Below are 19,311 nucleotides of genomic sequence, written 5' to 3'. Positions count from 1 at the left end.
AGGGAGGACAATGGGCCCCAGCCCTGCAAAAGGGTGAGCAATCCTGGGTGAGCACCTAGACCTGCTCCCTAGCACATCCACAGCCTCATGCCATGTGTTCTCCTCTGCCTCCCAACATTGTGTGCCCATGGAGATTTGCTCTGCCCTTCATAGGCAGGATCACCCTGACCCACCCAACTTCAGGAATGCCAAGGAGGATGAAGATGGCTCTTTATAATGAGTTAACAGGAACAGTGAGCAGCGTTGTGCCATCCATCTACTCCAAGTCATATCACCTAAACCTCAAATGGGAAGCTGAGTTTGCACAGGGTCACTTCCAGAATGTGGCTGCTCTCCTTGTAAGAGTGGAAGGAACCAGGCTTGGGATGCTGTCATGTCAGTTGCTGTGCCACTGCAGAAGAGAGCTAATCCCTGCCCCAGGGACTGTAGGATGGGGAGAGAATTAGGGGTATACCATGAGAAAATCCCTGGATTTCAGTCCTATGCTAGGACAGGAACCAAAGCAGAGCACAGATGATGCTTATGGCAGCTGATCTGAGCTAAAGCTTTTTCCCTTCTTTTCCTTCTCACAGGCAAAAAGAAAGCAACTTTGTTTGACAGCCAGGCTCCGATCTGCCCCATCTGCCAGGTCCTTCTTCGCCCTGGGGAGTTGCAGGAGCACATGGAGCAGGAGCTGGAGAAGCTCACACAGCTGAACATCAGGTAAGCAGCTCCCTGGGGTCCATCAGCATCCCTCATGACCTGGCTGGGGTGACAGAGAAGATGGTGGTACCCAGCTACAAGATGTGGGAGCTCTAGTGCTAGCCAGTGGGGCAGAAACATTTCCCTGGAGTTCACTGCAATGTAAAGTCAGGCAGAAATTCTTCCCGGAGGTCACAGACATCCCTTTCCCTGGGGACGTGTGTTCAGTGAACAGTTCTCATGTGGCTGACGTCCCATGGTGGAGCAACCCTGCAGCATTGGTGCACACTGCTCCTCAGCTGCCTTCAGCTCCCTTTTGCTACCTCCAGTGCAAAAAAGTCACCTATTAAAAAAAAAATAATTGCCTTTTAACTGCTAGCAGTTATTTAGGAAATGGCTGCAGCCAAGGGTTGGCAGATCCCTGCCCCTGCCTTAATAAAAGTCAGCAGCCTTGGGAAAGAGCGTGTTTATTTCAATTATTAATGAATTCTCTGGTCATTAAAAGGTGAGGAAAGGAATCAAACTGCCTACTAGAAGCAAAGTTACCTCACCAGGTGGTAGGAGAGGAGGGACAGCATCTGTGTCTGTGTCTGTGTGTGTGTGTATCAGGGCGAGGGGTGCATGTGGCTGGGTACAGTGTGGAGGATGCAGGATCCATCCCTGCTTGGCTCAGATCTTCTTGGATTCAACGACAGCCATTGCAGATAATGGGAGAAGGAGGGAGCTTTAGTTAGAGAAAGAGAGATCTCCAGAATGAATCTGGGTTGAAACATCCCAAATTCGGCACCCACACCCTCAGGCTGAGACCCACATCCCCCGTGTGTTGCACAGGAAGATAGGGAAGGGGGGAAGCAGGGAACAGGCAGCCCATTTATCCCCTGCAACACCCAGTCCCCTTGCAAGCGTAATTTATGGTGTAATTTGGGCTGCATCCAACTTAATAAAGGGCCACTGCAAATTAGTGAACAGGTTTAAATGAACAGAAGCAATTAGTGCTCGGAGGAGCCCATCAAAGAAGTTGGGCCAATATCAGAAACTGAAACAGCAAGCCAGGAGCAGAGGCTGGCTGGTGCGAAGTGGTGATGGGAAGGTGGCGTTTAATGGGAAAGGAAAGGAAACCCTAAATCATAAAGCATGACAAGGGCCATTGTGGGCCAGCTGACAAATGAAAAAGAATGGCATTATTCCTTTAAATAACAGCAGCAGTTAGAGAGGAGACAGCTCTCCCTGGCTTGCCCTCGCTTCCCTGGCCTGCTCGACTCGGCCACGCAGGCAGCGAGGAAGAATCAGAGGTCTTTATTAATTATTAAATAACGACTCCCTCCGTAGTGTGATAGATAACGTTCAATCTAGGCAATGGATTCAGGATGGAGGCTAATCTGTAACACAGCAGCTCCACATAGGGATGGGATCTCCCAGTCCCAGAAGGAACCGATGCAGGGAGCAGCAGCAGGCAGGAAGGGCAGGAGCAGAGGGCAGGATTAGCAGGGGTGTGTGGGGGCTGAAGTCCCGTGCACTGCCCAGCCCCAGCAGGCAGCTCGCTGTAGTGCGTTGCTCCATTTCCCATTCCCCCACCTTTCCTGCCTAGAGAAGCCAGGAGCAAGAACACATCAACAAGAGAAGAGAGAAACTAATAATGATCTCAAATAACCCAATAAACATAAAAATAAAATGTAGGCCTATAAACGTGACGGGCACCGGCAGCCCTGGCCGCTCCCTGCCAATACCGACTTGTTACCGAAATGGCCGAGCAGCTGTTACTTATCAGTCTGATGGGGAGAAGCAAACAGGGGGCTGCTTTCCAAGGTTGGTTTTTTTTCTAATTTAAAGAGGATGCAGCCAATCGTGGCTTGTGGTGTTAAGTTTTAATAAACCTTAATGATTTGCAACAAAATCATAGATTTCCTGTGCTCGGGGTTAGGAAGGCAGATCCTCTCCTGCCCACCAAGCCTGCAGCACTGGAGGCTTGGTGGGCACTGGATCAACTCTCTGGAAAAGGGATTTCTCCAGGTGATCACAGGAGCTTCTCGGGGCTGAGATACATGGTCCCAGATCACCGCAAGCAACTCACCCACTCCAATGAACCCCTTTCTCAGATGGTGGGAATGAGGTTTCCTATCCCCCAGAGACAGGGACAGCGCTCTTCCCCCATGGGCAGTACTGATGTGACCATCCTGGCCTCAGGACAGGGACACTTCAAGGTCAACCCAGCTTGAGCATCGTGCAGCAAGGCAGGAGGAGCCATGCTGGCAACAGAGCAGCACCCACCCATGCCTGGGGAGTCCTGTGCATGTACTAGGGACAAAAACCAGCTGTTGGACCAGTGATGAACATCACTCAGGAGGATCCCACCCTGGTGCAGGGTCCAGCTTTCCCTTGGAAAAGCAGTCTTGAGTGGGAATGAGGTACCTGGGTTTCTAGCTGGGCTGCCTTCTTGGTGTGTCCAGTCTCCCAAAGCATAGGGAGAGACCTGCTTGTGCTCACCCCACAGCTCGTCCACCCTGTGTGGGTCCCACCGAGCCTTGTGCACAGCTCCACACAGTGAAGCAGGGCTCTCTGAATGCAAATTTCATTTCTGAGCCACTGGCGCTGTTTCAAGAGCCGGCAGCCTCCGAGCCCTTTTTGGTGTTACATATGTAACAGCCTCATTGAACTTGACATGTCAAATTCAGGCCATTTGTGCAAAATCTCCCTTTAATAATACCGTTTCATTTCGCTCAAATGAGACTTGAATGCATGTAAAATGGAAAAGGATATTTAAGCGCTAACATTAGGCAGATGTCTTGCCAGAGGCCGATTGAATATATGAGATTTTGAAGTGCTTAACACATTTTCGGTGCTCCCTCTTAGAATATGTCACCTGGCTTTCTTTTTTCTCCCCCTCTTTTCCTCCCCACCTGCCCCCCCTTTAAGTGAAGGGTATAAATTGAAAGAAAACAAAACTACAAGCCTTGGTTTTATGGGGTTTAACTCTTGCCAGGCAAGACTGTTGGTATTCCTTCTCCAAAGAGAAATTACCTGGGAGCTCGCCTTTGCAGAGCACAGGCTCAAAGCAGCAGAGAGTGGGAGGTGGGTAAGGGGTGGCCCCATGATGCAGGGCAGAAGGGATGCTCTCCTTGCCCTGCCTGCACAGTCAGAGAGCAAAAGGTGCCCATCTGAGCAGCTAAGTGCCACCCCAGGTAAAAATAGGAAATAATAACAGCAACCCGTTGTATATGTCTATGCCCTGTGCCTCCCTGTGCCCAGCCAGGCTGGTCAACGCAGAATACATGAATATTCCTGGTTTGTGTGCATGAAGCTGATCTGGATGTGAGTGTCCTATCCTCACTCAATATATATTCACTTGTTTTACACCTGATCCGTGTTAAAGGCTCCCAATAAAGCACACTGAAATGTGAGACTCTCTGGAGCTGTCAGTGGCCCCAGCCCCGAGCTTCAGCTGGTGCTCTGGCTGCAGCTGCATTTCCCCAGCCTAGAACTACCTAGGGAGTGCCGGTGGGCGCAGCATTCTAGAGCAGCACCCAGGGGTGTCCCTTAGGACACAGACATACATCCCTGTGGGCATTGCTGCGTGTGCCACCGTGCAGGTAAATACTGTGAGCAGAGGTAGCAGAGGGCAGCTACCACTGCCCTCCCCAGGCAGTGACCGGAGAGCGCTGCTGATGGAGGGGAGGCTGGGTGGAGAAGGGCAGGTTTGGGGCTCTGGTTTGAGTTCAGGGTGGGAGGAAAGATAAATTTGAGGACAGAAGTAAAGGAGGAGGTAAGAACTGTAGAGTCAGCCTCAGCTGATGCTCCATAATGATTCTTTCTAGAGTTTGGGGAAGAGACATTTATTGGTCATTTAAAAAACCTTAGGAAGTCACATTACAAATATTACAGTTGCTGAGTTCAGCAGTTTGAAGGTTGGGAATGTGCCTTTGGATGCAGCAGTTTTAATAGCATAAAAATCTGTTATTGAATATGCAATGCTCCTTAAAAAAATATATATTTGGCAGGGGGTGTTTTTTATTCCACCGTGTGACAGCTGCCACATTCTCCCCTGCATTACCAGCAGCAAACCTATGCTCCAGAGCTGGGATTTCACCTCCCCAAAATGGATGAGGTATATCAACATAGCTAGGGGGTGGTCCAGAGGGCGGAGCACTAAGGGTGATGATGTTCTCAAAGTGCCCCATGGCTGTGCAAACTCTCTGCTCATTCACTTTTCTTTCTTTTTTCCTTTGTAATCAGTAAGTATTCAGAGCATGTTTGTGTTACAAAGCCTGTGCCCACCTGTTTGCTGCTCCCAGCCCAGGCTAGCAGCTCTCATTGCTCCTTGCTCCTCTGCTGGGGGTGTGGAGACACATCCCTGCACACCCAGCATCTCAGGAGCTACTGATTTCCCCTACTGACCTTTCTGTGTATCCAGGAATAATTTCTCGTCTGCTTCTGTGATTACAAAGCATTTTCTGGAGCACAGAGGGCACCAGGGTCTCTCACCTTGGTGCAAATGGAAAGTGCTGCAAGCTGTTTTCTGTGACCTCAAAGATGCTGTCACAAAAAAACCAAATAGTGTCAGGCAAAGGAGGGCAGAGTAAGATGCAGTGGGGAGGCCTGTGTCAAAGCGGGTGAAGTGCCCAGATGGGGCATTTAGCTTGACTTTTGGAGCCAGCTAAATTCATGTCAGAAGAAAAGAGCCAACCACAGGACTATCGTGCTCTAGCTCCTGTAGCAGCATTCAGTACACCTCTGCCCAGGCTTAAATCTTCCTTTGGGTTCCATCTGAAGCTTTCTCTCCACTGTTTGCACAAATGTTTTTTATCCTCTCACTGTTCTTAATCCTCTCTTCTTTTGCAGCCAGGGTAGAAGCAGAAAGTGCTTCCTCAGTGTCTGGCACTGCACAGAGCATCCTCACCCTGCTGTGAGGAGCTTCAGCTCCAGGTTTCTTTATGCAGAGAGGCACAGCAGTTGCTCTTCTCAGGGGACAGATGCAGCTCTGGGCCCAGTGGGATAAGAAATAAGGAGGAAACTGGGAATATAGGCTGTGGGACCTTGGGAATTAAACTGGTCACGAGGCAAGTTTCCTGTTCTTGAGAGATGTCTCCAGACCTATGGAGGTGGATCCTGCTTTTCACACCTTTCACAGGTTGCCTTTCCAATGTTTTGTGGTCTTTCTGATTAAAGTTATCCCATGCTAGCCCCTCAGAATCTGTGCTGGAAACTCCTGCTAGTGGACAAGTTGGCAAGCACATCATCCCTGTGGTCCCTTTGTGCCCAAATGCCAGGGGCTTGGTCTGTTTCTCCTGGTCACGATAAGGACCCAGAGCAGGTTATGAGATGTGGCTCACACTCCTCTCCTGCTCAGGGAACCCCTCTGTTTCAATACAGCTGCTCCTTGCACTGCCCCAGGGAAGAGTTCTCTTCATTTCTGTGGGATGTGCCAAGCGCTGTGCTGTCCCAAAGGACCTTTGGAGGAGACCTTCCCAGGGCCAGCGTGGGCAGCTGCTGTGGGAAGGGCGAGTGGCCGTGCTGCCAGGCCCAGCAGGATAAATAGAGTGTGTAAAACCCGAATTAGCTCTGTTGTCATGTGTCACATCAGGGTCATGGCTCTCGCCTCAGGTCTCCTTGATTTATGCCTGCGGACTTTAACTTGATGACCAGGTACTTCCCCAGACTTCTTGTGCAGCAAATGCTGCAGACCCCCCAGCCTCTCAATGAGAGAGGTTAGAAATGGGTTTGAGTGAGAAGGGTTTTTTCCAATGCTCTGTTGGAATACATGATTCCCTTCCTTGCATGCAGTAGATACCTGCAGGCTCTCCAGAGAGAGGGAGGAGCCCTGACCAACAAGTGAGATTGCAAGCAGGCATTGCAACCTCCCGGTCCTCAACTTATCCCTGTCTCGTTCTTCCTTCTTTTCCCCTTTTCTTTTTCCACCTTCTTCTTTTCTTTTCTTTTCTTCCCTTTCTCCCCCTCTTCTTCACCCTCCCTCCATCTCTCCCCACCCCCCAGTATCAAGGCGACATCTCCAAGCCAAGTACTTTTAATTTCGCCCGTGGCCCTTGCTGACACGGTGGATATGCACAGCAAGTTAAATTCCCGCCTGATCAATAAAGCAGAAGCAGTGTGTCCAACTGGTCGATATTTTTTTATCTGTCTTCAGCCCAGTCCTGCTGATGACAGCCCCCTGCGCTTCAGCAAAGGCACTCAAGGGCATCGGGCTTTGGCAACACAGCTCTTTTTTTTATTTAAATTAAAAAAAAAAAAAAACCCAGATGCCTACAAAAAAAAAAGTTCATGGAGTTTGGCCTTTGCTTAATAACGTTTTATGATTTATCTTAATTTTTAATTGAAAAAAATTTGCGAATTAATTGATTTCTGGGACTTGCCAATTAACATTGTAATTGGGTGCATGATAAATTTCGAGGGAGCATCATTTTTCTCCCTCTCCCCCTTGTCACCGAGAAGGGGAACTGCGAGGACAGCTGCTTCCTATCCCTACGACCCCCGTTCTTTCCCGAGGTGCTGCTGCCCTCCTCCCCCCTTGCTACTGTATCTTAAAGAAGGAACAAGAAAGCTAATAAAGTCGTGTTATTAGAGTCTCGCCCAGGTGACCCCTCAAGGCATAAATCCAGGCCAGGGAGATGCTGGGGACAGGTACTATTAAGTGCTTGGGCTTGGGCTTTGCAGGTGGAACTGGGCACCTCTCCTGCAGCACCCTCTCCCTGGCTGTGGCCTCCCAGTGCTCCCCAGAACTTTCCTAAAGGGCTCTGGTATCCCCCGAGGTGATTAGTCAAGCAGATAATTGCCTGTGATAGCTCCTCAGTGCTTCTCCTGGGTGCGAGTCCCCCATGATTGTCCTGTAGCCAATGTTCACCAGCAAAACCAGGCTGCAGGAAAAGACTGGTCTTTGGGAGCTGCTCTAGGGACATAGAACAGGTTTCTGTATCCTGCTCTGCCCTGATTCCCTCGTGGAGAGAGTCCTGGCCCACAGCAGCAGTGGGGCATCCCATGCCACCCACGGCAGAGGTGTTCAGCACAGAACCCCAGCTCTGGAGTCAGGGGTGTCCAGTTTCAAGCACAGATGCGTCTCCAGCTGGGTGGTATCACCTGAAGCTTTCTCCAGCGGTTTGACTCCTGTCAGATTTAAATTAAACTTGCCTGGAAGTGTCAGCTTCTTAGTGATCCCTGAGCAGGGCCAGGACCACTTGCCACCACAAGGCAGCTAACAGGGTCACATCCCTTTGTGGGGTGTGGAGAAGTGGGTGAGCTGGCTGCTACCAAAATGAGGAGGGAGGACACAGTGAGGTGTTGGGGCAGTGAGAACAAGGCACCCTGGGGCACTGAGACAGAGAGGGAAACTGCCAAGTAAACTGAAGCATGCTTTGTGTCTCCAGTGCTTCTCCCACCCACTCCACGTGCTGGTATGGAGGACCTCGCCACAGTCACCTCAGGTGTCCCATGCATCCTCTAAACTCCAGTGAGCTTGGATGGGGCTCCATTGTGCCATCCTGGTGCCCACCCCAGTCTGTGCAGGGAGTACAGGATGCCAGACCAGGTGGAGGGTCCCAGGTTCCCTGGCAAAGCCACAGCTCTTCCCCCCAGCCAGGACATCAGAAAGGCCAGGAGCAGTCCAGCTCCAGGTCTGCCAGTGTTGATGGTGGGAAAACATGTGGGAATGGAGAGAAATTTATGAGTAGAGGAGTCTGTTTATTATCTAGCCAATGTGGTGCTGCTGATACCATGGATTTATCCTCTTTCATTCCTCCTCTGATTTGTGTCCCTGCCCCTCACTTTGGCAGATTAATCATGGACAGAAAGGGAAGAGAGACCCTCCAGCTTCCTCCTGTGCATTTAGAGGGTGGCAATGACAGCAGCCTGGACCCTTCACCCACAGCTTTTCCTACAGAGAGGGCACAAGCCAGGCAGCTGCCTGCCCTGCTTAGAGATGCCCCGTTCCTCTCCTCCATGGCAGAGCCCAGGAAAGGTAGAGGCTGCTGTCCATAATCTGTAGGTGAGAAGCACTTCTCGTGGGTCAGAACTTCCAGGGTAGCATAGCAAGTGAAAAAATGTGTGGGTCATGTTTTCCCTTGCTCATGCAGTGCCCTAAAAGGGCTGTGAACACTCCTTAAATTGCCTTCAGACCTGTGGTACCTGCAGTCCATTCCCTGACTCCAGGGTTTGGATTTGAAGGCTGAGGTTTGGAACTCTGGAGGGCAAAGCCTTCCTCTGCTGCTGACTCTCAGGGCAGTAGGAGGCCTGGGAAGGGGTGTGTGGAAACCCAAGGGTGAGAAATAAATCTCCGGCCAGTTATTTGCCCTGGAGCAATTCATGTCTTCTGCAGAGCCTCTTCTGAACTGCCACATGAGCTGGGAATAATTAAACAGTCATTATAGCCGTGGTAGCAAAGAGCCCCCCAAATCAATCTAATGTATGACCTTTCCCTCTGATTTTCCTTTTTATTTTTCCAGCCACCTCCTTTTCAAATAGTGAGGGAGAAATGAAACTACCCCCCAGCCACAGTCTCCTGTTTGGCCCTACACACCTAGACCACCACATCCTCACCCAGAAATCTGTTATCCACTCAGAGAAGGGACATGGGGTACCAGGGGTTGATAAAGGAAAACCCAGCAGAGCAGAAAGAGTTGGGGATGTGAATGGGACCAAGCAAATAGAGAATTTCAGTGTGGTCAGGTCATGCCACAGTGTTTTATGATTCTGCTGCATTTCATCTCTTTGGGCGAGGTGGGTGACTGCCCTGTGGGTCACATTTGTCACAACTGACTGTGTTGGTCACTGAGGTCTCACAAATACTGACTGGGGGAGCATATGAGAAGCACATCTGGCACTGTAGGTGTAGAACATTTCTAACCCTGACTGCAGCCTCTTTGGCAATTCTTTACCATCACTCAGCCCTTTTTCCTATCATAAGATGCAGGTGCCACCAGGGGAGTCACAGCAGGTTAAAAACCCCAGTGTGCTTCCTGTGATGGCGCAGATCTCACCTGGCCATGCTGAGGGCTGTCACCTGCAGCTAGGTGTAAAATCAAACTCCCATTTCTTTATTTAAGCATCAAGTGACACTTCCACTTATTTAAACTGGCATTCACAAAAATCCAATTCCCTCTCTACCCAGTGACTGCTCCATTACAGCTGGCGTTGCCATCCACACGCTCTGCCAGAGGCATTCTCTGCTGCTGGGGCTCCATCCCAAGGCTCTATGTTCAAGCTATGAGTCCTACACCTAAAAATAAATGGTTTCCAGTTGTTTGGGGTTTTTTTATGAAATACATCCATTGGCTGCAGCCTTTAGGAATCTTTTAGTTTTGTCAGATCTCACGTGGGAGGTGCATAGGCTGATACCAATCAAACAGGGGGCTGCTGAAAAGGGATTCTGTGGAAGAGCAGCAGAGCTGGAAGACTCCAGCTGCATGGCAGCAGCTCTCTTACCTCCTCCTTACTGGTTCAGTGTCCTTCAGGAATAAGCAGAAACAACTGCAGCTACCCAGGCTCAGGGAACTTAACCTTCAGCTGATTTTAACCCTGCTTAACCTGATTTTTCCCTGGGAGAAGAAGCAGCAGCTTCCATTCATGGGGGTGATAAGAGACCACTCCTTGCGTATTGCCCTTTTATTTTCCATGGCAAGCACACCCCAAAAGGCAGGACCATAACAAAGTGAATAGGCTTGAAGGCCATTGTGTCTAATAGCAGCCATGGCAAGGGTAGAGGAAACCCCAAGACTGTGGATAAGGAGGGCACATACTTGGCTTGCTGAGCTGCCCTTTGGGAAATCATGACAGAAGAATTGGGCCTGAAGAGCCCCTTGAAGCTCACTCAGGGACATGCCAGGGGATTCCCAATTGCACCTGAGGATGCTCCTAACCAAATGTGTTCCTAGCATTAAAGGACTGCATGTCTCTGGTGTAGCCTGAGTCCTGCTTTCATTGTGAAGAACCTTGCTGAGGGGAAAGGCTCGTCTTAGAGCTGATGGTCCCTAATCTAAAGGAGCAGTGTGTGCTGGAACATGTGGGGATCTGGCTGTGCTGCTCCCCATAACAGATGATGCATTTGCACTGGGCAGAGCCCTCTGGCAACACCAGTGCAGGGCCTTATTTTGTCCCCATGGAGGCATCCAAACACATGAGGATGAATGAATGCACTGACAGAACTGGTGTCTCAGCTCCAAGAAAGGGAGCCAGTGAGGAAGCAGCCTTGTATCACTTGAAGTGCAAAGTCTTCAGGAGAGAGAGAAGGAGACTGCCAAAATCGCTGGCTCTTCCCAGGGTGTTCTTTGCTCTTCTTTGGTACTTTGGGGGGCGTTGCCTAAAAGGTAAAGAAGTTGTTTTGCTGTAATGAACTGGATAAACAATTCCCCAAATAGATTAAAACTAACTGTAACTTAGAAAAGCGGGTAGTAATTATATTTTATTAGCTAGCAAAACACCATTTTTTTATTTCGTAAGATAATTCTGTGTAAATCACCTTAATTAGAAGTGTCAGATGAGCCCGTGAATATCGTACTTAGTAACTAATTTCCTATGTACAGGTTATAATTTAAAACACATGGATCACTCGCTGAGTGGAAATATGCTAGCCATGAAATAATGTGGGGAGTGTTGGGGTTATTACTATGTAAATGTGTAATCATTTCAGACCACTGCAGCCTGGCTGGGTGATTAAAGAGAATCCCAAGGTCTCCAAAGATTGTGCTGTCTGCAAGGGCCTAGAGCAAAAAAACTTTAAAAGGCACCGAAAAGTGTTTGAACTTTAAAGGTCTTGATTTCCCTTTTACCATTTTTAATTTGTCTGCGGTGTTTATGGAGGGGAAGGTTTCTCTTTGCTGACAGCCTTTCGATCCTGAGCCCACTGCCAGCATTCTTAAGAGATGCTGGGGGGCTGCAGCCGTTGTAATTCAGGGGTCTCTTTAGTGGGATGGGGAAAAGCATCCTTAAATTGCAGGGTCTGGGTGCTTGGATGACCTGGGTTTATGCCTATTCCTAACCTATCTCTGGATATTAAAAACAAAAACCAAATTGCAAACTCTTATTAGCAACAGTGTAGAGCTACATTGCAAGAAATGGGGTGAGTATTAATAATCCTCCAGATGAAGAATAAAATAAAGTCAGCCAAGTTATCTAAACCAGTCCCCTTCCTTATCGGTCCCAACAGCAGAGGCTTGATCTTTTGGCTGACCAGAGAGACTCTCATTCTGAAAACTTCAGTTTCCTGGCCCTAACACAATTTCTAGGAGGAATTAATTATATTCTTCCTCTTTCCCTTGAAAACAAATAATTTTAAACACCTTTAACAAGAAAAGGGAGGAAACGGGTTGGTTTTTTTACAAGGCATTTGGATTATAAAGGAAAAAAAAAGTTGTTTCACACTTCATGTGATTGAGAAATTCAGGCTAACACTAGAGGTGGAGAGGGGATGGAAATCTTTCCCATCGTGCTTGTTCTTGCACAGGCTTGAGATGGTGCCAGGGCTGTGTCTCAGTGGGCAGCAGGAACTAATTCTACTCCATGACACCTCCTGAGGGTAAGGAGCAGAGCTGGGGAACAGGACATAAGGGGCATCCTGTGCCTATGGTGAGCATCCTGCAGCACATTCCCTCAAGGAAGTGGGGATAAGTGAGAGGTGATGCCCCAGCCCATCCATCCGTGGTCCCCAGGAACCATAGCTGGGAGCAGAGCTGTGGCATTTGGAGCGACCTGATGGCAATGGATAAATGTGTGTTTCCACCATTTCAGGGCAGGGGGCAAAAGGCAGTGGCACTGGGAGAGAAGGGGGGCCGTAGCCCCAGGAGGAAACACCTTCCTCCATCCCTGCTCATTTCATAACACCCAGCCATCTGCCAAATCAAGGCAGATTAAAGCCAGCCAAATTCAATTTTTCCCTGCTGGCACTGCAGCTCGGCATCTGGGGCTAAAGTGTCCCCGACAAAGCGAACATGACAGGCACATTGCTTTTTTGTCACATCTAGTACCGTGTTGATCTTCTAAAAGTCTCATAAAAATTTATTGATGTCTCCCATATTGCTGTGATTGAGAAGAAAGGAGCGCGGGTGTGCGGAGCCGGGTGCGCGCGCGCGGGCGAGCGTGTGTGCGTGTGTATATTAATGTTTCTGAAGTAGATCTGATTTGATATGTCTTGTTCTATTGTCAGCATCTGTTTAGCGAGGCTTTTTAATACTTTCTGGCTGCCGATCACTCATCCTTAGCCTGGGATGCAGGCTTGCATACAAATTTTGTTATTAAACACAATTCCATTCCCCCCCTTTCCCCAGCCCCCGCCTCCCCCCACCACCCTCCCCCCTCCACCCACCCACCCATCCATCATCTCCCCGGGGCTATGGGGAGCTGGGAGCCAGCCGCCCCACCAGCGTGTGCTTACAAGCACAGGCACTGGGCTTGGCAACATATTTCAAGAGCCTTTTGCCTGCTGCAGGTGCTTTGCATTGACAAATCGAATCATGGGGAAATAATTTATTTCCTAATGCTGTTTGCAGCATGTTAGCAGGAGAATTTACATGAGAGAGATTACTTTAATAACCAAAAAATTACAGTGCAGGCCTCCCCGCCATGTCGGCTTTGATATGTAATTGTTTCAAGTTTAACCTGTCTGGAGGGGGGAAGGTGTTATTAAATCTATAGCATCTCCCGCTGGCGAGGGCAGGCGAGGAGGAGCACCGGGTAGGGACCTCCTTCCCTGCTAAATGGGGAACAAGCTGAATTAACAAATCACTCCAGCCTCCAGCAGAGCTGCTTCTTCCCCAGTGTGCCTGGAGCTGAGGAAATCTTTTTTCCCTTGCTCTTACACTGACATAATCTCCTTCTCTTTCCTATTCCCCTTTTTTCCATTGTGCCTGACCCTTCACAGGACTCGCCACCTCTGCTCCCCTCTCCCTGGCTTTCTTCCCTATGCCTCTCCAGACTTGCTCTCTGCTTTTTCCCAGTGCTGGGAGAGGAGCTTTGCAAGCCCCAGGCAGGGGAAGAGTCGGTGTTTGACTCAGGTGACTGGTTTGGGGACCTCCACTCATATGACCATTTTGCTACAGCTGGAGAAATAGTTGGCATTGCCCTCCTTCCCATGCCCCTCCAGTCAGGGTGAGGAGGGCCTTGTTGGTCCAGGGAAGAGGAACAATGTGCTTTGCTATTTGACCTTATCAGATCTCTCAATGCACTCCCCTCCTTGCCTGCCAGTTTTGTGACCGACCTCATTCTCTTCTCTCTTGGCAGCAAGAGCTCCATCCTGAAGGATGCCATGGCAGCAGGCACCCCCAAGGTAAGTGAGCAAACCTCAGTGTATTTTCTCTGTCCCCCAAGGGATGCTCTTTACACCCCTTCACTTTCTCAGCCTAATCCCTATCCTGCTACTTGATGTGTCCCAGGAAGGTGGCCACACTCTGGGGACCGCTGCTGTCCCCACTCAGCCACTGGGCTGGAGCAGCCAAGTCCCTGCACAGGGCTCTGCATTCCTTGTGCAGCTGAGGAACAGTGGAGCTGAAGGACCTGCTGGGCTCTGGGACTCCAGATTGTGTCTAATGACAGCTAATGAAAGCTGATCACACGCAGCCTGAGCTCAGCCTGGGAAATCACGTGTGGGAGTTCCTGGAGCCAGAGCCATATGCCAGCTTTGGAAGGGGAGCATGAGCCTGCCTTAAGGGAGTGAAGCACACCCAAGGAGGAGCTCAAATCACTAAAAAACCCCATTTCAGCCTCAACCCCCTCCCCAGGATCCACCTCCCATCCCCTTCGCTTGGAATGCAGAAATACAAAACTCACAGAGCATCATGGCATCACTGCAAAGGGCATCAATAACTGATTTGCTGTCAGCTGGACTTCATGTGGCACAGGGGTGGGAAAGACAAGAGCTTGTGCAGGTGAGCAGGTGGCAGGGAACATTGCAGGGCATTGCACAGCCTTTGAAAACTATGCTGTCCTCTCCAAGGTGGGCAAAGGCAAGTGCTCAGGTTCTCCTACGCTTCTGATGACACAGTCCAAGTGAGGGAGGTTCCTGGCTTCCAGACAAGTTCAGGGCATCTCTCACAGGAGATTTCTTCATGCTTGTTTTATTAGAATTAAATTCCAGTCTCATTCCCCATTGGTTTTTCTGGAAGCTTATGGTGATTTTTTTTGGCATATGATGTCAGAAGCAAAGATTGACATTTCAGCTCTAGATTTTCTCCTTGGGGCTGAGTGTCTTGCCAAGTACATCAACACCTCGTCTGCCCCACCAAGGGAGAGGCCTGGGAGTCACTGCTCTGACCTGAGTTCCTGGCAGTTAGGGATGACTCCCAAATAACCCAAACAATTTCCCAAACCCTTCAAGGGAGAAAAGAAATTGCAATGATACTCCATAGTGCTCCACAACTTTGTCTCCTGCCGACTATACTTTGCTCCTGTACCCTGTCCCAGGGAGATTAGGAGGAGAGTGGAGACCTGACTATTTCTCCCATGAAAACAAGCAGAGCAGAGAGGAATCCCCAAACCCACCACTGCTGATAATCCACATAGTGTGAGGCTGCCTTGGGACATCTTGAAGGAGCTGGAAAGGGCACCAGCAGAATGAAAGCATCTGGATTGCAATCTTCCCATTCCCTCTTCATCAGAACTCCGTGCAGATAACTCAACAGTCCCAAACACATCTCCTGTGAGGGAGAAGGATGGCTAGGAAGACAGATTAGCTGTTTGGAGGCAAACACAGTGAGTGACTGACAGAGACCAGATAAAGAAGAAGGTCCATCTCAAGGCAGGGCCAGGCTTTTGAAGTTTCCATTGACAAAGAATCCCATTTGCCTTGAGCGAGGGGATTAAACTGGGACTGGAGCGTCGTTCTATGTAAAAGAGATCAATCGTCCCCTGTCACCACATGGATCTTTTCCCTTTGCCCGTCACGTCTGGGACTAAGAACATTAACTTCAAGAAGCCAGGAGAGCAGGGAGGGAGAGGGTGAAATCAAGAAATCTTTCATTCCCTTCTCAGAGAGCTTGAAAGCTTCTCAGCCCAGGAGGATTCATTATTTCTGTGTGGTTTTTGCTGGGAGACAAGTCCTGTGTGGCATGGGAAGGCACAGTGCTGTCACCTTCACCTGAGATTGCTATTAAAGGCCCCTTTGTAACCAGGTGGGATTGAGGAGGAGGGTGGTGGGGAGATGAAGGCTGCTCTTTTCCTTTGTGCCCACTGAATGTTTGCAACAAGGGGTGTGAATAGCCCATCAGGTTGTGAAGTCCCTCTGATACAGTCCCAGGAAGAGTGATGGGGTACAGACCCCCAGAGTGGGCTTGCAGTCCATGTCCAGGCACCCAGACATCACCGGAGGTTAGGCAGGCACCTCCAGGAAGATCTGTACCACTCTGGAACTGGTGGAAGGGGACTGCTGCAATGTTTCCTGGCCAGTCCTTTTCCTGGTGCCAACAAAAAGGCCAGCAGCTCCAGCAGCTCAGCAATGGGAGGAGGGGCTGCATCTCCCCATCCCTCAGGAGCGTCCAATGGCAAAACAAATAAGGGTATGCTGGTTTCACTCAGGGACATGGAAACTGGGGTGACTGCAGGCTGGTAGTTACTTTCGTGGTCACCAGTGGCTTTAACTCCACTTTAGGACTCATTTAGGACCTTTACCTATAGCATCACTACCATTGCCACTTCTGTGCTGGCCTGAGGCTCTTCCTGGGGGGGCAGCTGGGACTGGGGATGCTTCCCATGCTCTGTGTCCTAGCTCTGCTCCCACTCCTTTCCCCACAGCTGCCCCAGCAAACATCTCTCTGGGCAATAAAAGCCCAGATGTAAATGCATGTTCCTCACTCGCTGCTCCCCTGCCCCTGAAGAGCTGTCACTCACTGCACTTGGTCAATTTTCACAGCAATATGTCAAAGCAAATCCAATCACTCAACATGGGATGTGATGAATGCAGGATTATTGTATCAGATTCTTCTATTATCAGAGCCGACTGAGGCAGTTACAGCCAAGCAAGGGCTGCAGGCTGGGGCTCCAGCCAGCACCACCGCTTGGTGCCTGGGCTCCCTCTCTGCAAAGGCAGCTCAAAGGGCAGCACTGAGCACCACAGATCTGCAGCACTCAGGACCCTCATCTGCCATTAGAGACCAAACCTAATAGATGGTGATAACCAGTATAGAGAAGGCACTCGGACAAGCAGATTGTCTCTCAGAAGGTGCCTTTCTGAAGATCAGTCCAAGCCAGCCATGCCCCAGGCCACTGTGAGACCAGAGCTTCCCTGCAGCACTCCTCAGCATGGCCAGAGCCTGGGTCTCGGGCAGAGCAGGCAGCAGCAATGTCTCACAGAGGCTATGGAGAACAGACTCCCTTTGGCCTGGTGGCTGCCCAGGAGTCTGCACAGAGCTGTCAGCAGTGTGAGGTTCCCTTGGGTATCATTCCCAGACTTCATGCTCTCCCCTGGCCTTTCTCTCCTTGCCTTGGCTGCTTCTTGCAAGGCAGGAGAGGAGCACACTTGGAGTTGAACCCCACGTTGGTGAGGTGTAAATCCAGCTGTTCGCACTCTTTCTTGAGCAGCTGGTGGTAACTGGAGAGTCAGCATCCCCAAGTTCTCCTTGCTACCTAAGAGCACCTCACTGCTGCCTGTATTTCAGAGTATTAGCTGCAGAGTTACCTGTCATCTAACAGGTAAATTTATACCCCCTGTGGAAGAGCTGGTACTGATCATTGAAGGGGAAGAGACTGGGTTCCATGAAGCATCCCACCTCTTGTGGTGGGTTCAGCATTCGTTTTCCACTGCTACTTCCTAATAAATGGCTGCAAATTGCCTTTCCTGGTTCCAGTCCTGACTGTGCTCTTGCTGCAAACACTGATGTGAGTGGCCACAAGTACAGTCCACCCCATGCACCCAGCAGATGCCTGCAGCTGGTTTGTTTAGGTGTGCACCCAGCTCCAGGGAGGGTGCCCACAGGCAGGCAGCCAGCACACTGCTCCCAGACCTCCGGCAGAGCTGGGAACCAAGCCACAGTGCCAGAGCTCTTTGCTTCCCCCACCCACCCCTGTGATTTTACAGCTTCACCGAGCAGTTTGAGAGAGAATTACAACATCTAGTGGGAAATTTGACCACTAAAGCCCTCCAAGGAAAAGGAGCTTCGAAGCAAGCAAGATTTGGAGCCTTAAACCTTGACAGAATATCTGTATTAAGCCCTTCCCAGCTGCCTCACTTGAGATGAAATTTCTAGCACAATCATTTAACTTCTTCATATCATGTCTGGTGGTAGGAACAGGGGACGGGTGTCAGTGCCCTGGGGTTTTAACTCCTTCTCTTGTGTCACTGACAGACTGGGAGGTTGGCAAAGTCATTCACCGTATCTCTGCTCCCTCCCTCTGTAACTGATTTACAAGGAAAGATTAAAAATCAAAACCTGGGTATTGTAGCAAAACTATGGCCAAGCTGGGGACATGAGAACAGCCCACAGATATGTGAGGGAGAGGAAATTATGTAGGATAAGTGTTAGCTGGCTGTGCTTCCTGCAGTTTAGGGTGATGAATACCAGAGTCACTCCAAAACCAAATATCTGCCAGGTTTTATTCCATAAAACAAATTACCCCATGACCAAACAAAGTCCCTCACTCCCCTTGAGCCAAACAGCTGTACCCTCCCATTAGACATGGGGAAACCACTGCATTTGGCAGAAGGAGCAGAGAGGGGCAGACCTGGGCCAGACCTCTTCCCCCTCCATCTCCAGAATGCTGATGGGCAGTTCTGCTGGAAGGGGCCCCTTTTCCCACCATGTAGCTGGTGTCTCTTCCAAGATGATACAGAGCTCCATTACAATCCCAGGTGTCACTGCAACATGCACAGAAATTAATTAGTAGCTCACATTTCTGTAAGCTTATTCTGCTTGTGAACCACTGGAATTTTTCAGTGAAAGCCAGAAGCTGCTGATACCATTATTTCTATTCACCATTCACACCCGTCTCACATTTAAGCCTTTCATCCCCAGCTCCATCCTACCTTTATCTCTGCCAGCTAAAAGCCACTAGATAATTTTACCTCTAACTTTTCCCAGGAGCAAATGTGGACCCTCCAAAAGCTTCTAGGAAACTCAGCTCTAATAGTAGCATCTTTTTGTCGGGGATCCTCCAGCAATAACATAAAAAATGGCCAGCAGAGTTAAGGGGGAAAATCACAGCAAGGCCTGGTATCACTTATTGCTTTCGGGTTACAGTTCCCAAGTGATAACAGCTATTAGCAACACTTTGACGTCTTCCCTACCGTGGAGGGGAGGGCAGGAGACAGAAAACATGTCAAGCCATCACCTCCATGTTAAGTGATAAGTACCTATTTAGGTGGCAGAGTTAAGGCTGAATGCATCAAGCGGGGAACACTTTGTGCCAAAAAAAAAAAAAAAGGCCATACAGATACATAAAAAGCAGGGTTAGGGTATTTGTTCTGCTGACAGCAGCTGTGATGGATTGTTTAAGAAAAATAGACTCCTTATGTTTTTCCAGGGCTCTCAGAAAGCAGGAGTCCAGCACTTTAATACTCTCAAATGAGTGGCCTTGAGAGGCAGCAGAATGTCAGAGCCGCCGGCTGGGCTGTCCCCACGCTGACACCTGCCCCGGCTGCCGGCGAGGGGCCGCGCTTGGGGCTGGGGGCAGCGGGTGCCGCTAATTTCCATCCATTTCCCCGGGCTG

The 19,311-nt window shown here is 49.8% G+C and overlaps 1 protein-coding gene across 3 annotated transcripts in view; it reads left to right on the top strand.

Moving 5' to 3' along the window:
- Positions 1-19,311, top strand: part of RNF220 (ring finger protein 220) — a 213,466-nt gene that overhangs the window by 130,158 nt on the left and 63,997 nt on the right. For all 3 annotated transcript variants that reach the window (XM_063407233.1, XM_063407234.1, XM_063407235.1), the window contains 2 exons: positions 573-702; positions 13,897-13,942. In XM_063407233.1, the coding sequence (XP_063263303.1) occupies positions 573-702; positions 13,897-13,942 (176 nt within the window). The remainder of the gene's footprint in view (positions 1-572; positions 703-13,896; positions 13,943-19,311) is intronic.

The sequence above is a fragment of the Prinia subflava genome, chromosome 10, assembly GCF_021018805.1.
Source record: "Prinia subflava isolate CZ2003 ecotype Zambia chromosome 10, Cam_Psub_1.2, whole genome shotgun sequence".
NCBI classification, from domain to species: Eukaryota; Metazoa; Chordata; class Aves; order Passeriformes; family Cisticolidae; genus Prinia; species Prinia subflava.
Note: the sequence above shows the minus strand (reverse complement) of the source record. Positions and strands in the feature narration are given on the sequence as shown.